Source organism: Triplophysa dalaica, chromosome 8, assembly GCF_015846415.1.
Source record: "Triplophysa dalaica isolate WHDGS20190420 chromosome 8, ASM1584641v1, whole genome shotgun sequence".
Taxonomy (NCBI): domain Eukaryota; kingdom Metazoa; phylum Chordata; class Actinopteri; order Cypriniformes; family Nemacheilidae; genus Triplophysa; species Triplophysa dalaica.
Genome location: NC_079549.1, coordinates 1,637,984 through 1,656,253, shown reverse-complemented (window position 1 = coordinate 1,656,253; position 18,270 = coordinate 1,637,984). Strand labels below are relative to the sequence as shown.

Genomic DNA, 18,270 nt, shown 5'->3' with positions numbered 1-18,270 from the left:
ACTAACAATGCTCATTAAAAAGAGGATGTCATCACTCCGCGACACCGCGGGAGTCATATATGTCACACGCATCCTTAATACGGCAAACTGCTGACCAATACCGTCCACAACATCCTGTAAATCTGTCATCACGGCCTCGGAAACAACCCCACTCCCACACACGCACAGAGAGAGAAAAAACTATTAGTGAGGATCAGAGGTTAATGTGAAGCTGTTTGCTGGTGTTTAGTTCAGTATTAGTCGACATTAGGTATCCGTTTGTGCATAACAAATTATATAACTGTACATTTCCTTTGAGAATATCCATAAAGAGAAGTCCTAAACAAAATATGTTTCATTCTTACGAATAAAAATTTTGTTCAAACATTTGGATTGACTAGCATTGGCTTCATCTAAAACATTATGTTGGGTACGTTCTCAGGTTTTTTCGCAATGTAATCATAGTTCATTGCGTGCATAATTATCCCATTTTTCTGTTATTAAATTGACAACCAATGAGTATTAAATGTGAATTATCGTTTAATTATCAGCTGAAACATGGTATGGGGGGCCCAAGGAAAATCCGGGGGAAATGCCCCCTAGACCCCTCCCCATTCTCAGTTCTTTTGTTCATGGCTGGAGGTTTGGGCTGTGGGCTCTGAGCGGACCTGCTGCTGTACACTGAACAGATAAGCAGCACAGTACAAGATAAGAAAACACTGCCAACCCAATCACACACACACACATACTGTAGCGTGAGACACAAACAGACAGACTAAAGCAAGAATCAAGATTGCTCTTCTGAAGCTGAAATCTACTCCACATGCTGAGACCGTAACCACGCATCCTCAAGACTTCTTTCACTTCTTTGATAAACAAGAGGTTTCTTGGCAGAAAGTACAAGCTGCTCTTTTCTATAAGCTTCAAAAAAGTAAATTGTGATGCACATTTGAATATGCACATGCACAAATGAGATATCTCTTGTATTCGCTGAGAGTCAATGAATAAAGTAATTATTCCACAGAATTGGCATTGAGAACATATTACACTGCAAACACTACTAACTCTGGAGCTATAAATTATAGCATAAACAGCAAGTGCTAAACAAAGTAAAACAGAATAAATAACCAGGGATGCCATTTTTTGCATTTAGTTTTATAGCCATTGTTTCTTTTAAACATGCACTTTTTCTTCTTCAGTTGTTTGGAAAAGCAGGGAAAAGAAGAAAGAGTTAAGCGAGTGTTGTGTGGATGAGAATGAATTCAGATGCTAATGAGAGAAAGTCTCGTTTATTAGCGGCTGAGGAATGCGCGTTACATAAATTTCGACTGTAAACAATTATTTCACCCCAAGATTTATGAGCATGTGATGCGCGCACACGCGAACAAAGCGGCTTTTCATAACGCCTTCAAAGCGTGTTACCTTTAGATAAGATTACGCTTCCAGTTTTCAATAAGCCTCAAAGGTTTTTGAGTGTAATATTGGGCTCCATCTATTACTGTCAGAGACTCGGACACCATGAGTCTGTTCTCACAGATTTGTGTTTCCTTGTGTCTGCTTTTGCTCGGTGGAATTCTGTGAATCTCTGAGGTACAATAAGACTTTCGTGAATGAAAAATTGATTCTTAATTTCATGTGCAATGGGTTGCTTTTCAAAACGATAGAGATGCGTTTTCAAGTCTGCGCAGTGTGCGCGCGCTGCCCTCTGCCGGTCACTACAAGAACTGCACGATGCTCTGAACAACACGCTGTTCTTTCTGATCGCTATCGAGGACTGACATCAATTAATCTCCTGATATGGTGTGTAAAAGCAGTTTCTATCTGTCATATTAGAATATAATGTATTTTTATACTTTTATATAAATAATATTTCTCAGTAAAATTCCTAGATATTATAGTGGTTTTGAATTCTATAGAAAATATACAAGTATTCTACAGTATTTACTACAGTATTTAATACTGTAACATACTAAAACATACAGTTTAGTACAGTGTACCGTAGTGAATATTGAAGCATACTACAATATTTTATCATATAGTTTGGTCTTGGATGATCCTTACATAAGAATAAAATGCTTCTCGCTTCAGTATAAAAAAATGATGTTTAAGAGTTATTAAGTAGATTTCTAATAGCACATCCAATTTAAAACATTTAACCTGTCCAATCTTATTGCTTAGAATTTGTGCAAACAACAGCTACAAACCAATAATAATAAGATTATAATGAATAATTACATGGGTTAAATGATCAGACATGTTTGGATATGCGTTGCAGATGTCGTTGAATCCTTTGTGAATAAGGTTTGGTTGTGTGGTTGGTGTTAACTGATCGTTGGCTGGTCTCACGTAAGCTTGTGTAATGTGTGGATTGTTAAAGTCAAGAGAGGAGGCAGGTGTTTCTGAGCTTTGCTGAAGAAGCTGTTTGCTCTGCGGCACCATGTGACACGGCAGCTCCACAGCACCGTTTCCTAAAGCAAGCAGTCCCCTTCCCTTTACTGCCCTCATCAGTCGTGCCCGAGCACGGGCCTGCAGCCTCCCCTGCCGACGCTAAAAGATGAATGTCTGTTATTGTTTGTGTGATGACAGAGTGTTTCAATCAGGTCCTGTGCAAAGCTAAAGAGCTGAGTCAGTTCCTCTTCCATCGATCCATCACACGGCCTGCAGCCGGCAGGTGTAGTGACTCTGTCCCCGGGGATGTAGGAAACACCTGCCCAGCCCTGCTCTTCTCTCCTCTCCTCTGGATCAACGGCACAGCGGCCGCAATGTGTCAGGACAGCACTTCCCTGCTTGTGTACAAGTATTAAGGGATGAGGCAGGATCAGGTAAGCCGTTCGCCCGCCACACACATGCTGGGGACAAACACTGTGGCTCACCTCAAGGTGCAGGGTCACTCTTCTTATGCCTGAGTTGGAATTTGAAGAAGCATTACTATAAAAGGAAACCCCAGACTCTTGGAAAGGGATACTTAGATCAAATGCTTAAAGTTTATTAGCGAAACTTGATTCTTGCCACAAATAGCAACAGGAGGACTTATAGAAATATATTAAACATGTCATTCAAAATTCATGTTTCATGAAACACTGATGTTTCCTATTGGTTTCCAACTCAGATATGATGTCACTTCCTGGAAGATGATGTCATTAAGGAACTGGCCTTTTGTAGTTAAAGATATATAAAGAGTTACTGGATGGAAAGTGATATTGAGTAAAAAAACAAGGGAAACCCCTGATTCTGTAATATATAATATATAGGCTTACAAATCACTTTAAAAAGTAGAGAAACACCTGAAACATTTAATAAAAAGGGATAGTTTGCCCAATAAAACCCAAACTGTTATCATTTATGTCATTCAAAACATATCAGACTATTTCTTAAGTGGAACAAAAAAGAAGATATTTTGAGAAATGTCTCTGTGTTTTCGCGTTCGATGAGTGTCAGTGTCGTTTGGATAATAACTTTCTTCAAAATATCTCCTTTGCTCTTCTGCAGAGGAGAGAAAGTCATACAGGTTTGAAAGGTAAATAACATAGAATGCATTTTACCTTAAATACCTAAATAATAACATTATAAATAGAAATATAGCATCATTCTCTCAGTACTCCCGGAATATTTAGTTTATCTCATGTGATAAAAGAAACATTTGATGAAAAAGGACGCATAAGATTTATGGACTTTGACTTTGTTTACATTCTATTCAATATAAACAAACACATGTCGGGTACATGAAAATGTACATTATGGTGAACACACACACACACACACAGTTACAGGAACACTAGTGCTCGCTTATCACAGTCGGAGATGATTTTACTTGACGACGACTTCCTAAATGAATAGCCAAGCAAAGTAATCACATTGGAGGGACGCCGGAAGCGCGGGGGTGCGCGTGCAGACCGGGGGCGAGCAAACGCGATTGAGGCTCCCAGCAGTCAACACAGCTTTATTACAGCCCGCTATTGATGTCCCTTCACCAACATCAATAGCGCCGCTTCATCTCCACGCAACAGCCGACTGTGAGGTCCGCCTTTAAAAGGACGAGCCTCTAGCTATGACTCAAGTATCATTTTTAGACATTTCTGTTTTCTTTCAGAGTTATTAATCACGTCTCAGTCGGTCTGCAGCGTTTATTAGTCCCCGAGCTCTGAGAGGAGGATTCGCCGCTGTGGATCTGTGTTCACGGCCCACGGAGTGAGCTCATTATCTGTCACGCTTACCGAGAATGCTGCGAGGCATCCATGCGCTCCAAAACCGCGACAGGGTTTATAAAAATCAGATGGTTTGTAGTCAAAAGCATTTAATTCCTGTGGACAGTGAATCTATAAGGCTGTTGTTTCATGAAGACGGAAGTCTTCCAAACGTCAGGCGGGACAAAGACACGTGGGAAAGCAAAACTACCTTCAAGTGCTGTGGTACACATTCATAGTATCACCTTTATCGATATTCCAGCTGATTTATTGAGAGTTGAGTGTGAAATTATATTGATACAAAAAAATATTGTTCTCAGAGGAAGGGAAGGAATATAAATCTGAGTCAAAGGAAATATTAGTACAATATTGTTAAAGATGGCCGGTCTCATTTGGATGATCTGATTTTGTGTCAGGTTGGTTATGTTCAGGGATGGGACTTCATTATTGTTATGAATGTCTGCGAAATCTGGCTGGGTTAAAGCATACTGACAAGAGCATAAAAACACTGCCAATATAACGCAGCGATGCCTGATTTTAGCCAAATTCTGAGGCGGCATTGCGTTTGTTTTTTATGACAGCAATCCCAGAATGCAATGCAAAATTACTTATCTATATAATGGCAAATGGGGTTGGGACAAATATACATAGATCTGATCATATATCAATTAAATCTTTTTTTATTAATATAATATATATTTACATTCTTTTTTTAACCTAAACGAGCATGTATCATGTACAGTATTAAAATACAGTCCAAAAGTGTAACATTACAGAAAAGCCATAGCAGCTCAGTTCAGTTAAAAAGAGCGCAGCATCACGTGTAAGCAGTCCAGTATTTAGCTGAGGGTCTGTTCACACTGCCATTAACCCGAACAGCTGAAGGATTCGTGTGGAGCTCCTCGCTGTAAGCTTTGGCCTTGAAGAAGATCCATGCGGAGCTGTTTACGAGATACTGAGAGACAGAGAACACGCTGTAATTTGAATTTCAATAAACTCTTGAAGCTATTCATGTGTATATTTTAAATAATAGCCACTGTTTAGTCAAATGACACTGGACATACTTCATGGCATAATCCTCATTTTATTTATATCAATAAATATGGTTTCCAATAGATGACATGCTGCTGTCTGATGATATGTACTGTATGTTTACATCTGGTGTCTCTGGGAAATATATAAATTAATAAACATGGAATTAAATGAATTTTGTATTTCTAATAAGTTACAGAAGAGCGATAGATGAAGAAACCTTTTTTTCAAGAAACTTTTTAAACTCAGGACAATAGAATATTTAATAAATATCTGATGGAGCATGTTGTGATAGGCCTGTACGTTGTGATATTTTACCATTTATTAATTACAATTTCTGTTAGTCAGAACAATGATTTGATATTTTGAACATTGTCACTCTGATACATTGTATCGTTGTTGTTTCAGTTTTGCGAAAGTGTCACAAGCTATAGTTACTTTCTCAAATAAATGTGATGTTTCTGTAGTTTATCATACAGTACACTGTATAGCATGACAGAAGCTCCTTTTGGTTAGGGAAGTTGTGAAATATGCAAATCCTCCCTTATATTGAATTGAAATAGGCCTAAATTCTGCAAGAATGAAATTATATATTTGTGTTTCCAGACGTGGAAAGAGAAGTCCAGCACAAAGACTCCAAGATCACAGTGAATAACAGCACTTCTGCTGTTTTTGTTGGGTGTGATTTACGCCCAGTTTCCTCTATGAGCTGTCTGAGGAAACAGATGCGCGGGATTGTGCTTTTCCTCAAATCCTGCGAGAGAGATTCTGGCGCGCACTCGTTCGAGCTCCTGACTCTCTGCCCTCCTGAGAGAGGGTGGTAAACGCTACTTATATTAACTCTCTGGTTCCCTGTCTGCCGTTCTCCGTTTCCTTCGGGTTTCCACTTGCGTACGTCCGTATGGGCCGGGCCTTTATGTGAGCGTGGATCCAAGGTCAACCCTCAGCTTCTGTGACGTCAGCAGTGAACACTACATAGAGCTCTACGTATGTAACCGGTCATGGTTTCAGTGTGTTGCTTTCGCCCACCGGACACAGTTGGCCTTTGATCACGAGACATGTAGCTTTGGCTTGTCATGTCACATCGTGAGCGCTGTTGCACACACTTATCACTGACTGTGCTAATGAGGTGTGGGAAGATTGTGTGGTCCAGCTCAAAGGATGAAATGCATGCACACAGAAAACCAGTCCAACCATTTAGAACTTTGCTGACAGTGTACTGACGGATTAGGGTGTGATAACATGACAGTCCATTACAGACAAATGCACATTGTAACTTGCATCTTGTTATCAGCTTCTTTAAATTAGCATTCTTAGGAAAGGTGAGGATTATTACATTGTTATTTTTAATATAATATTATATAAATGATGTCAGTCAGGTCAAAATTAGTGGTCTAATATATGTGCAGGAGGGTTTTTTTCTTGTCATGTGAAAAGTCAAAGAGTATGTCAGGATAACATTAGGAACCCCCATTTGCCCTTTATATCCCCTCTATGATTCACAGATTCATGGTATTTAAAAAAATCTTAACAGCTTTGTCCTGACAAATAAAAAAATAAGTACAATTTAATTTAGAGCTAAACGTTAGCTGTACACTTCTTATTCACATTTTTTAATGTTTCTTATTTATACAGTTCCGTCTAATTCTCAGTCTAATCGTAAGTGTAAAGAACTCAAATGATGGATATTAGTGGACACGGAGAAATATATAGGCCTACATGAAATTTTTTATTTCTGTGCCATTGATATATGATCGAGCTTTCTCGTGGATTACAGCGCCATCTAAAGGATATAAACATACAAACGCAACCGCATCCTGAGTAATGAGCAAATAAAAATGAAATGAAATGCAAAAGCCAAACGTTGTTATGTTCAGACAAATATAACTATTATTAGATATGCTGAAATAGTTAGATATTTCATTCATTATTTAATAAATATCAACAAATAATTTGTTCTTTTTATGTGGATGTCTAAAATTTTATTATTCCCAATCGCAATTACAACTTCTTATATTTTGCATTTAAATGCAATGTAATATCACAAAAACAATTCACAGACTGGGAGTAGGCATATAGGCTACTGTAGGCCTATACGAATGTGTTTTAATATAGGTATTAAATTCAGAATACAGCCTTCAACATGAACCTATATAGGAATATTTTTATTTCAAAGGTATGAAAAGTATATTTGATGCATATTATATTAAAAGAATGTCAATTTAATAATTGATGCTTTTAAAACAGTTTCCTGTGAGTAGTGAAGTGAAATGATATTCGTGAAATTGCTCATTCGAGCAAGACACCCTAACGTATTACTTAGCCTTCAGTACATTTTGTTTGCACATATGTGACCCTGGATCACTAAACCAGTCTTAAGTAGCACGGGAACATTTTGAAGACAAAAATACATTGTATTGGTCACAATGATCGATTTTTCTTTTATGCCAAAAATCATTAATACTTAGCAAAGATCATGTTCCATGAAGATATTTAGGAAATTTCCTACCTTAAATATGTAAAAACTTCTGATTATCAACTTCAAAGGCGATTTTCTCAGTATTTTTTTTTGCTCCCTCAGATTCCAGAGCTTTAAACTGTTGTATCTCCACAAAATATGTCTTATCCTGACAAACTTTACATCATTAGAAAGCTTAACTATTCATCTTTCAGATTATGTACAAATTTCAATTTCAAAAAATTGACCCATATTGACCCCTTGTTGTCCAGGGTCACATATGTTATATCATGTACAGAAGTGTATCTTTATTATGTAAACATGGCTATCAGAGTATTATTGTAGTAGCTGATCTAATATTATAGTCAAATGATGATGAAAGACTTGAGCTCGACCTACTGCTCCACCTGCTGGTGGGTTTCTTTACAGGGTGCTTCAGTTTCAGTCACAGAAAGAGCTTTACAATCTGTTTATCTGTCTGTATTGAAAACTCTATTGCCTGAGAAAACAAGAGTTTATTGTTTCTATGACTGCATACATTTGAATGTACATACTTTGGTCGTAAAATGCATGTTATTGATGCTTAAATTATTTTATTATCCATATGGATTAATGTGAATGTAGCAGGAATGAGATAAACACTGTATGATAGCCGGCTATGAGTCTGTAACTCATTCAACAGCTTATAGTTAGCTGTGTTGGTTCCTTTGCATTTTAGTGCTCTATATTGAGTTAATATGTAAATATAAATGCACATGAATTTATTTGCATCTAAAGTTCTTACTAAAAATGTTTGATGGATGTTTTGTGCTGCATGGAAACAATTTTGTTGCTGTTTGATGCCATGATGTTTGTTGACAAAATATCCAAGTGTGCATGGAATTTCTTTTTTAGTTTAGTATAGTTTTTTTAAGATGGATATAGAGGCTTAGTAAGTAATTAAGCAAACGCATTTTCTGAAAATCAGCATTCAGTGAGCACATCACATTTTCACAAAAAGGATTGCAATCGTTTAGCCAGCTGAAAATGAAGATGTTCTCTACAGGAATTTCAAGTGTCAGGGAGGGCAAGAGTCTTGAGTCCAACAGCAGCCACACACACACACACACACACACACTCATACACACTCACACACGCTGACATCAGCTGCTGTCACACGGTGCTTGTGTTATATAATTCATTTTTTAAAGGATATAAAACTTTGGTTAATTATTATCTTAAGTGCTGTCTTGAAGCATAGGGACCATCACACAGCCTGTCTGTCTTAACACTGTGCTTCAGGTCAAACCTGTGTCCATGCATCTCAAGTAGACATTTCATTTATCTATTCATTTTCCACTTGTTAAAATAACAATGCTTTAAGATGCAGATAAAGAAAAGAAGCAGCAGAATCGTCGTTTTATTGTGTTAATTTGAGCATAAATGTTATCACATGCACTGCATCACAGCCACTATAAACGACTTGTTAAAACCCCAACCACACTGCATTTTACTAGAGATCTTGTTCAATGCAATTATTTCATAAGTGAGAAAACACACTCGGTCAGCAGCTCAGTGCCTTGGGGACCTGAAGCATGTGATGAAGCAATCAGCTTTACAACAGTGTGTGTGTACGTGTGTGTGTGTGTGTGTGTGTGTGTGTGTGTGTGCCTGCGTGTGCACGCGTGTGTGTTTGTTCACGTGGGATTTGATACATCCATTGTCAAAGGACTGTCACCTCAAAAGAAAGGTGTGTGATCAACAGCCCAGCGAAATTGGCAAAGCGTCCCAGCAAGAATCATTTGACACATCAATCATATTGTATCTGTAATGCTCACAGGTTGAGATAACAACACACACCTCTGCAAACACAAACACATACACGCTGACCGTCTAAATGACCGGCCCACAGATAGAGACATCAGCGCGGCATTGAGCGTGGGGAGATCTCAAAAGATGGATTTGTGTCATCAACAGAGAGGCAGTGTCCTCAGAGTAACCACAAAGCACAAAAGAGCACAAAATGATGACCAAAAAAACACAAGATTGTGACATTAAGCTTAAAACTTAAGAAAACATAAAACAAATACAGCAGAGAAAGCACTGGATATGGAAAAATGCCCCCAGTTTTTAAACAATGAATTTCCATGATTTTATAGATTAAGGATTTTAGTCCCTCATAAAGAGTCATTTCCACTTAAATAAGATGGACATAAATTACACAATTATGTTCTATAAAGATATATCCATGACAGTTCAATCGATTGTTGTCATTTTCATGGTTTCAGAGGCATGAGGGTTGCTATTTGAAAGTGATATTTCTTGGTATTATGTGACCCTTTTGGACCTTTGATAAGTTAGCTTTTAGCAGTAGATGCAGATTTGAGCATTCTGCTGATCTACAGGGCCATTGATATGTACTGTTCACAATCAGAATAAATCAGATCACACACACTCTTACTTAGGAGGAAGTGTTTGGCGAAGAGAACTAAAGCGAGAGAGCCCTATCATTTAGTCTGCTCTTTTAACTATTACAAAATATGAAAATGCTTTTCTCATAAATCTTACGCAGACGTCTGCCAATAAATAAAGGTGCTTTACCACTGGAAGTGAAAGTGGCTGTTTTATTATGGTGCTATTTCATCCGTCACATTCTGGTAATGATGACACACATTAATAACCATCTCATAAAACTGCTATAAATCAACAGACACCCTGCATTCATGCCTCTGCCAAACAACTCCAGACACACCGTGAGGCTCCACCTAACTGTGCGATATCTAACTTATTCGTTTTGCAGTTAATATTATCATCTAAATCAATTCATATGATGATCAAAATACTATAACATTTAAAAAATATATTTTTCTGTAAGGGTTAAAAAATAAAGTTACATGTCTCAAACACCTGTAATATAGACGAGCAGCGTCCATTGAGATGAATGTGAATGTCCAGCAGGTGTCGCAATGTACTTTATTTTTAAGCCTGAATAGCTCAGATCAGATCTCACAAGCAAAACCAGTCTGACTGCGTGTTTTCCCTGTTATATGTAAAGAGAACGTGTTTAGTGTTGAACATTCTTCTCATACAACAGTCTCTATAACTTTACATGCCTAAACAGTAGCTAAAAACAGCATTTTATGAATAGCCCATCAGTGAAGTCCACATACCAACCTTTTTTAAAAGTTGGGTGTTATCTAAAAGTGTGCGATGTTGTGAAAGTGTATGAAACGCTGAATTAGAGGACACGTGAGAACACGTCACGTGTGCTATAAAGTACACTGGCCAAAATGCATCTGGACACTTAAAGGGACAGTTCACCCAAAAATGTACATTCTTATATAATTTACTCACCCTCGTGTCATTTCCTTCTGCTGAACCCAAAGGTTTGTGATAACATGTGGGTGAGTAACTGATGAGAGATTTTTTATTTATGGGTGAACAGTCCCTTTAAGCTCCACAATAAAAAGCGAAAAAGCAAGGTGATATTTGCTTTGTTTAATTCAAGGTTGTAAATACATACAATATATTCCAAAATCAAGAAAAAGTATTTGGGCACATCCTGGTTGTCTGATTTACCAACATGTGATGAAGGACACCTGTGAGAATGAGGAACTGACTTCGCGCCGCACATTCTCCATGACATCAGCTGCCAGATAAACGACAAAGGAACATGATGTTACTGCTCAGAGCAGATCTAAGATAGCATCGTGTGTTTGCAGATATACACTTGTTTTGGTATTTCTGTGTCCAATGCAACGACAACCTACTGGTTTAAGCATCAATACATTGTTTTTCATATAGGGAATCGTATAAATAAAATGTAATGACATTATATACTGATGATGGTGAACAAGTCGATCACTTTTTTTCACTTTTGTAGGCTATTTACAGTCATTTCGAAACCAGTTGCTATGACTCAGAGCTGTAATCCACTGTATAACATTCACACACTGGACGTGTTTACAGTGAGCACATCTGCAGTCTGTAATTTATGTTCAAACCGAGTTGCATCATCTCAATTATAGAGAGGTTATGTTAGGCTATCAACAAGATAAATCTTTCAAATAGAAGCTAAATTGTTTGATAAATTATTGTTAATATTAATATACTTCTGCTAGCCAAATATAATCACATTTCTCATATTATAAATCATTCAATCAATTGTAGTTGATACGTTCAGAGTGGAAATGATAGACACATTTAATGAGACAAATCTTGTATTATAATGATGTTGACTATCAAACATAATCTTCAGTGCATGCCTAGATAATGTCAGAAACGTTTCTGTAGAAAGGAGACTTTATACTTAAGTCTCAATATTTATCGATAACAGGATTAATATGGTAGGATAAAAAGATAATTAAAGATAAAGTACAATTGAGACAATTCTACGAATCGGAATAATTAAAACTCAATAATATAATTATATAATCAGATGAATTGAGAACACGATAAAAATGAGTAGAACAAATACACATATTAATATGACATGATGACGAACTGCTGCAAAAACACGCTGATGAAATCCTGTGTAAATACTGCAAAATACTTTAAAAAAAAGGTATTCAGGTGTCAAATATTTATTGAAAATAATGGAATGAACAACAACAAAACGGGAATGAAAGTAAATATTACCCGTTTATTCATTACGATTGTTGGTTTATTTTTTTATAAAGTCATGTGAATTAAATAACGCACATGTCCGGCAGCGCCTCCACTGGCCGAGGAGTGACATCACAGCTCATGCGGCGCGTGCAGAACGAGGTAAACGCTGCAGCATGGAGGTAATATTACAAACATTAACATTATACGCGTTGTGAATAAACTGTATTTTCCTCAAATGAGTGTTATTGCACGACGAAGAAATGTCAAATATACCACATCCGTTTATTCAACTGGTTATGTTGTAAGTTAGTGAGACATGGCGGACAGCTTCGTGCTGTGTGAGCGGATGTATGTAACGTTACACAACACGTGTGTCTGCTGTTGAGATGCATGTTTTCATGTTTATTAAAGGATACGTGCATATTATGGTTACGTTCTTGAACATTTCTCCATATCTGGCTTTAACTCTGTTTACCCCTCCGCAGTTATTGCAGCCAACGTTTGGGTTATAATTGAATGGTAGATCAAACGTTGGCTGTTACGCGTCATTATTTAATACTGAAGAGCGTTTAAAATATTTTGCGAGAATTAACAATATGGAGGAAACGCGGAAAGTTAAAATGGCGCGCCGCGGGTGGAATATTCTGGAAGCTCGTCGCAGCCGGTTTCATTTACAGACTTCATTTGTTTTCCTTTATCGGGGACGTGGGCGTGTAATCGTTTGATTTAATCTCTTGTTGATTATTAAATAATAAAACAAACGGCCGTTCCTCTCTAATTCGATACAAACTCGCGCTGAATCCTGACTTGGCCTGAGCTCATGAATATTAATTACGTGGTGTCGACGTCACGTCGTAACTTCTGAGGTGTCCAATCACGTAAGGTAAACCAACTGGGCAACCTGGTTAATATTCATGAGGTCTATGTGAACGGTCTAAAATCACTCATACTAATTAATATTTATGAGGCAATCCTTTGCCGTAGCAGGATTGGTATATACACTCGGCGCTGGGCGTGGCCACACGCATGCTCAAGTTCAAGTGTATCATTAATGATGATTTTAATACCTGTAGGGCATTTCACGGCGTAATATAAGACGTGTTTTATTGGTTTTAATATTTCTAATAATATGTGTTTGACATGAACAGGGTCGTGACAGTAAGGAGCCTGAGCAGCTCAGGAAGCTGTTTATCGGTGGTCTCAGCTTTGAGACCACAGAGGAAAGTTTACTCGCTCACTTTGAGCAGTGGGGCAAACTTACAGACTGTGTGGTGAGTTGTTAGTTGAAATAGAAATATGAACGTAAGGTTTTCAGAATCGCTATCAATAATGTCTCCTTTCTCAGGTAATGAGAGATCCAGGTAGCAAACGCTCCCGAGGTTTCGGTTTCGTGACGTATTCGTGTGGAGTCGAGGTCGACGCGGCGATGGAAGCGCGGCCGCACAAAGTGGACGGTCGTGTGGTGGAGCCCAAACGGGCCGTTTCCAGAGAGGTGCGCTCACATTCACTCCGTACAGCTCTAAAGATATAACCCGAGGAATTAAGCTGTGGATTTCTCTATCCAGGACTCAAATAAACCCGGAGCTCATCTGACGGTGAAGAAGATATTTGTGGGTGGAATAAAGGAGGACACAGAGGAGTATCACATCAGGGAGTACTTTGAGCGCTATGGAAAGATCGAGACCATCGATATAATGGAGGAGCGCTCGACAGGGAAGAAGAGAGGCTTCTGCTTCGTTACCTTCGACGATCACGATACTGTGGATAAAATTGTTGGTGAGTTATTCGACAGGGGGAGGAGCCACGTTCTTGCGTCGGTTTTATTGTTGACGGTAAACGTGTAATATTCATTTTCCCCAAAATGTTTGATTTTACCCCAGACGATTGTCGGATCATTTGCAAAAACTTTGATTTTAACACTCATTTTGAAAGGTTTGCGTTTCTAGGTCCCCAAAACTCAGCTCTCCCAATGAAAAAAAAATTCAACTATTATGTTAATTCACTAGTGAATAAATTTAGAACCCCAAAATGATTGTCTCATCGTTATCATCGTCTCGTTCTTATTTTTTCCAGCACAAAAATATCACACAATCAACTCCCATAACTGTGAAGTAAGAAAGGCTCTTCCAAAGCAGGAGATGCAGGCCGTGTCTGACCAGAGGTGTAAGTCATGCTTTTCACGTTCGAGTCGTGTTTCAGTCCGTGTTGTTAGTGATCTGAATGCTCACAGATGGTTATCGTCTCTGGTTTTTGTGTAGATCGTGGTGGAGATGGGGGTAACTTCACGGGCAGAGGTGGAAACTTTGGAGGTGGCAACTTTGGCCGAGGTAAGATGTCATGTGAAACCGCACATCCGATCCTGTCTAAAGCACACATTGTTCAGTAGCACCTAAGGTGTAATTAATCCTGCAGTGAACATATTGAATGTGGTGCATTTGTGTGGTTTACAGGGGGGTACGGAGGAGGAGGCCGCGGAGGCTATGGAGGAGATGGATACAACGGATTTGGTGGGGAATGAAAAGTGTTTGTTTGCAATATGCAGCTGATTCGTCAGCTTGTGTGCGAAAATCAAAACGTTGAAGGATATAGATGTTGTTGAAGTGCATGTTTGTGACTGCGCGTGAATGTGTGTTTCATGTTAGGTAGTAACTATGGTGGCAGTCCTGGTTACGGAGGTGGCCGTGTGGGTTATGGTGAAGGCCCTGGGTACGGTAACCAAGGTGGAGGAGGCTTTGGGGGATATGATAACTACAACGACAGAGGAAACTTTGGAGGTATGTTCTTTACAGTTCAAGTTTCATCTTTTTATTTTAACATAATAGCAGAATAACATAGAGCAGAATAATCAACAAAATCAGATAAAATAAACAAAAGTCATCAACAGATGCAATATTTTGTATCCTGATAACAGCCAATGTCTATATTTAGCCTACTATATATTTACTGTCAATATATTACGTTGTTTAAATTTATTGTTAAAAATAAATGTAAAAAATATTAAAAATAAGATACCACCAAATTTAGATGTGTTCAAGATGTATTGTGGCTGCTCCAGTCCAGCCTTTGTAGAATTTCAATACATTGTTGCATTATTGCGAAATATTGATCAATACACAAGGAATTGCCGCTTTTCATATTTTGAATCATGTAAGCACTTGGTTTCAGTATATGTAAATGAAATATTTAATACATTGCATTATATTTTCAAAGTATTTTCACAGATTTAGTTTTCAGAAGAAAATAATGAAAGATCACTCTTATTACTCATTTATTTACACTCACATTTTTAAACTTTGATCTTTACCTGTATCTCAGGTAACTTTGGTGGGGGCAGAGAAGGAAGAGGGGGGAATTACAATGATTTTGGGAATTATGGAGGACAACAATCCAGTTATGGCCCCATGAAGGGAAACAACTTTGGAGGAAGAAATACTTCACCTTACGGAGGTAACGTTCCATTTCTTGGATGGTGCTTTCAAGTAGCTAATACCCTTATAACTACCACGTTACGCAAATAATCACGCACCATTGTGGCAATAAATATAAACGTCTGATGTTGTGAAGCGTTAGAAACTGCTGAAAAAATCCAGACGACACATCGAGGTCTGATGTTTTGCTCCATTATATTTAACAGGTGGATATGGATATGGGTCTGGGGGCGGAGGCGGGGGCTTCGGCTCCAGGCGATATTAACCTGCGCGCTCGTCTCTGGTAAGTTGGGCTTCACCTTGGAGTGTCGGCAGAAGCGCTACACAGAATGATGTGCTTTACCCTGTGTCTGTTCAACAGATCCACAGTTAGATGGAGATGAGGACAGATGGGTGCAGTGGGAAGGAAAGGACAGATTACTCAGAGAGAGTGGGAGGGGCCAAGATCTGCCAGTTGTAGCCGTGACTGCAGCGCATTAGCTGTGAGAGAGCGTAGACAGACTCTCTAGTGTTTGTGTGTTAGTGGATGTACATTCCCTTCATATTCATTCATGCTCGATTTTATTCGTTCCGATTCATTTTTTTGTGCTTACCCCCTCTTGTGACTCTGTGAGCGAGTATTTCAAGATATAATGTTATGGAACGCTGTTGCCAGAGACGTCTTACATGATTGGTTATGCGCTATTTTGTGGCCTCGAGTACACGATTTGGAGAAATGTCATGTAGTGTCACTTGTATTTTTCTATTGTGAGTACATGTGTTGTTTAAAAAAACATGATAAAACATTGAGAGTAGACTCTATAGAGGGCATGTACCACGGTAAACATGTAAAGATAGACGTCTAGATTGTTGAAGTATTTTGACAAATAAAAAGCAAACCAGTTGAAATAAAGTCCGTCATTGAGTCTGAAGAGAGTGCAGCTGCTGTTGTGTATGAGATTAAGTTATGGGACCGGCCCATGTGGACCAAACAAACGTGTCCGACAGACCGTGGACCGCAAACAGGTGAGAGGTTGTTTCAGAGAAAGGAGTTTACCTCGAGAGCTAGCGTCTGTCTTCATGAGCGAGCGAAGGAAGGCTAGCGGTGAGAGCGATGAGGGTTTGAGACAGACAGAAGAACAGAAGCAGGTAAGAGTAACTCTTCTGCTTAATTTACAGATTTCAAAAGAAGCTCCTGATCTACAGTAAGTGGCTGAAAAGCTTTTATGATGTGTTTTCAGCGGCGGTTCTGGGTGGGTAAGATTAACAAATGCTAAATATATGGATTTGTCAAAGTATCCTCCCTTATTCTCATTGGAAGTCAGAAAGGCGGGAATCTATTCAACTCGAATGCGACCTGTGGTCCCCATAAATGAAATAATGGAAATAAATCACATATAACTATACAGAATATAATGGGAAATCTGGCAGAAAAAAACACATCGTTTTAAAATAGTTGCAAATCTTTTATTTAATTGGATTTTAAGAAAAAACATTTTTGCTGAATCTCTCATTTATTTTACATTTTTGGAATGGTAAAACCTTCCAACGTTTGCTATTCATATCATTAATTAAAACTTCAGAAAGCTCTTAAAATACTTGTAATGGGAGGATATTTTTCATTCGGGTAAAAATACAATCCATACATACTCAATCGGTAACTTTATAAGATCTTTAAAGGGATGCAAACATTTTTATTCTTTCATCTTTTAATCACCACGTCATTTCAAACTGCACAACACAAAAGATATTTTGAAGAATTTTGGTAACTAAAAAACATTGTACCCAATTGGCTTCCATTGTATGAACACAAAACCACTGAGACATTTCTCGCAATATCTTCTTTTGTGTTCTGCAGTAGAAAGAGTCACACACAGGTTTAAAGCATATGAGGGTAAATAAATAATGACAGTTTTAATTTTGATGTGTTGATCAACGCACCGTTTCTCTCTCAGAACCCATTGCTATTGTAGTTGAAAATGAATGTGTGTGAATGCACTGCCAAATCTTGCTCTTTTTAATAAAAGTCTTTTAAACCCCCGAGAGCGTTTTTATTTTCTTCTGCCTTGTGTTTGTGCACAGTGCCGTTTCTTCACACGCGATGTTTCCACCAAACTCTGTTCCCTTGACCCTGAATGAAGGTCAGAATCGTGGGTAAATGTTTAAGATTAGGTCACATGGCCTCATTGCTTATGTAAAGAACGAGTCGAGTCTTGACAGGAGTGAAAGCATGTAAATTAATGTAGTGTTAAGACTTGAAATGTGACATTGGGACAAAAGCATCTTTCAAAGCCAACGCACATATCGCCTGTTTTAATCACCCATTGAGCTTATCTGGACAGTAAATGGATCCTGCTTGCAGGCGTCACTAAACAGGTCGGCCTTGTTTGCTAGCGTGACTGCAGATTGAATGGAGAGGGTTTGGTGTGTTTAAAGGTGAAGCTGCCTGGCACTAAAAACAAATGCCAGTTCTCCTGAACTTTAGCCAACAGGGTTTAATAAAGGCATTCTAAAGTGGGCCGCAGCCAAACCCTCAGCTCGGTTGCATAATGCTGGGTTTGTTTGGTGGAGGAAAAAATCTGTTGTTTAAGCACTCTTTAAACCTCATGATAACGTTCAATCT

The 18,270-nt window shown here is 38.4% G+C and overlaps 1 protein-coding gene across 2 annotated transcripts; it reads left to right on the top strand.

The window, feature by feature from the left end:
* Window positions 1-12,238: 12,238 nt before the first annotated feature.
* hnrnpa3 (heterogeneous nuclear ribonucleoprotein A3) lies at window positions 12,239-17,687 on the top strand. Of its 2 annotated transcripts, XM_056754298.1 has the most exons (12): window positions 12,239-12,259; window positions 12,345-12,419; window positions 13,389-13,511; window positions 13,586-13,732; window positions 13,806-14,016; window positions 14,314-14,403; window positions 14,499-14,567; window positions 14,691-14,747; window positions 14,883-15,014; window positions 15,556-15,687; window positions 15,875-15,951; window positions 16,030-17,687. In XM_056754298.1, the coding sequence occupies exons 1-11, from the start codon at window positions 12,254-12,256 to the stop codon at window positions 15,931-15,933; spliced, it is 1,101 nt and encodes a 366-aa protein (XP_056610276.1). In that variant the 5' UTR covers window positions 12,239-12,253; the 3' UTR covers window positions 15,934-15,951; window positions 16,030-17,687. The 2 variants fall into 2 exon arrangements, with proteins under 2 accessions (XP_056610276.1, XP_056610277.1); XM_056754299.1 differs by lacking the exon at window positions 12,239-12,259 and having other exon boundaries at window positions 12,305-12,399.
* The last annotated feature ends 583 nt before the right edge of the window (window positions 17,688-18,270 follow it).

What these genes read in the sequence shown, in the direction of transcription:
- hnrnpa3 (XM_056754298.1), top strand. An exon ending in AGATGGATACAACGGATTTG is followed by an intron (nt 14,748 to 14,882) that starts GTGGGGAATGAA and finishes GTTTCATGTTAG; the next exon opens with GTAGTAACTATGGTGGCAGT. An exon ending in CGACAGAGGAAACTTTGGAG is followed by an intron (nt 15,015 to 15,555) that starts GTATGTTCTTTA and finishes CCTGTATCTCAG; the next exon opens with GTAACTTTGGTGGGGGCAGA.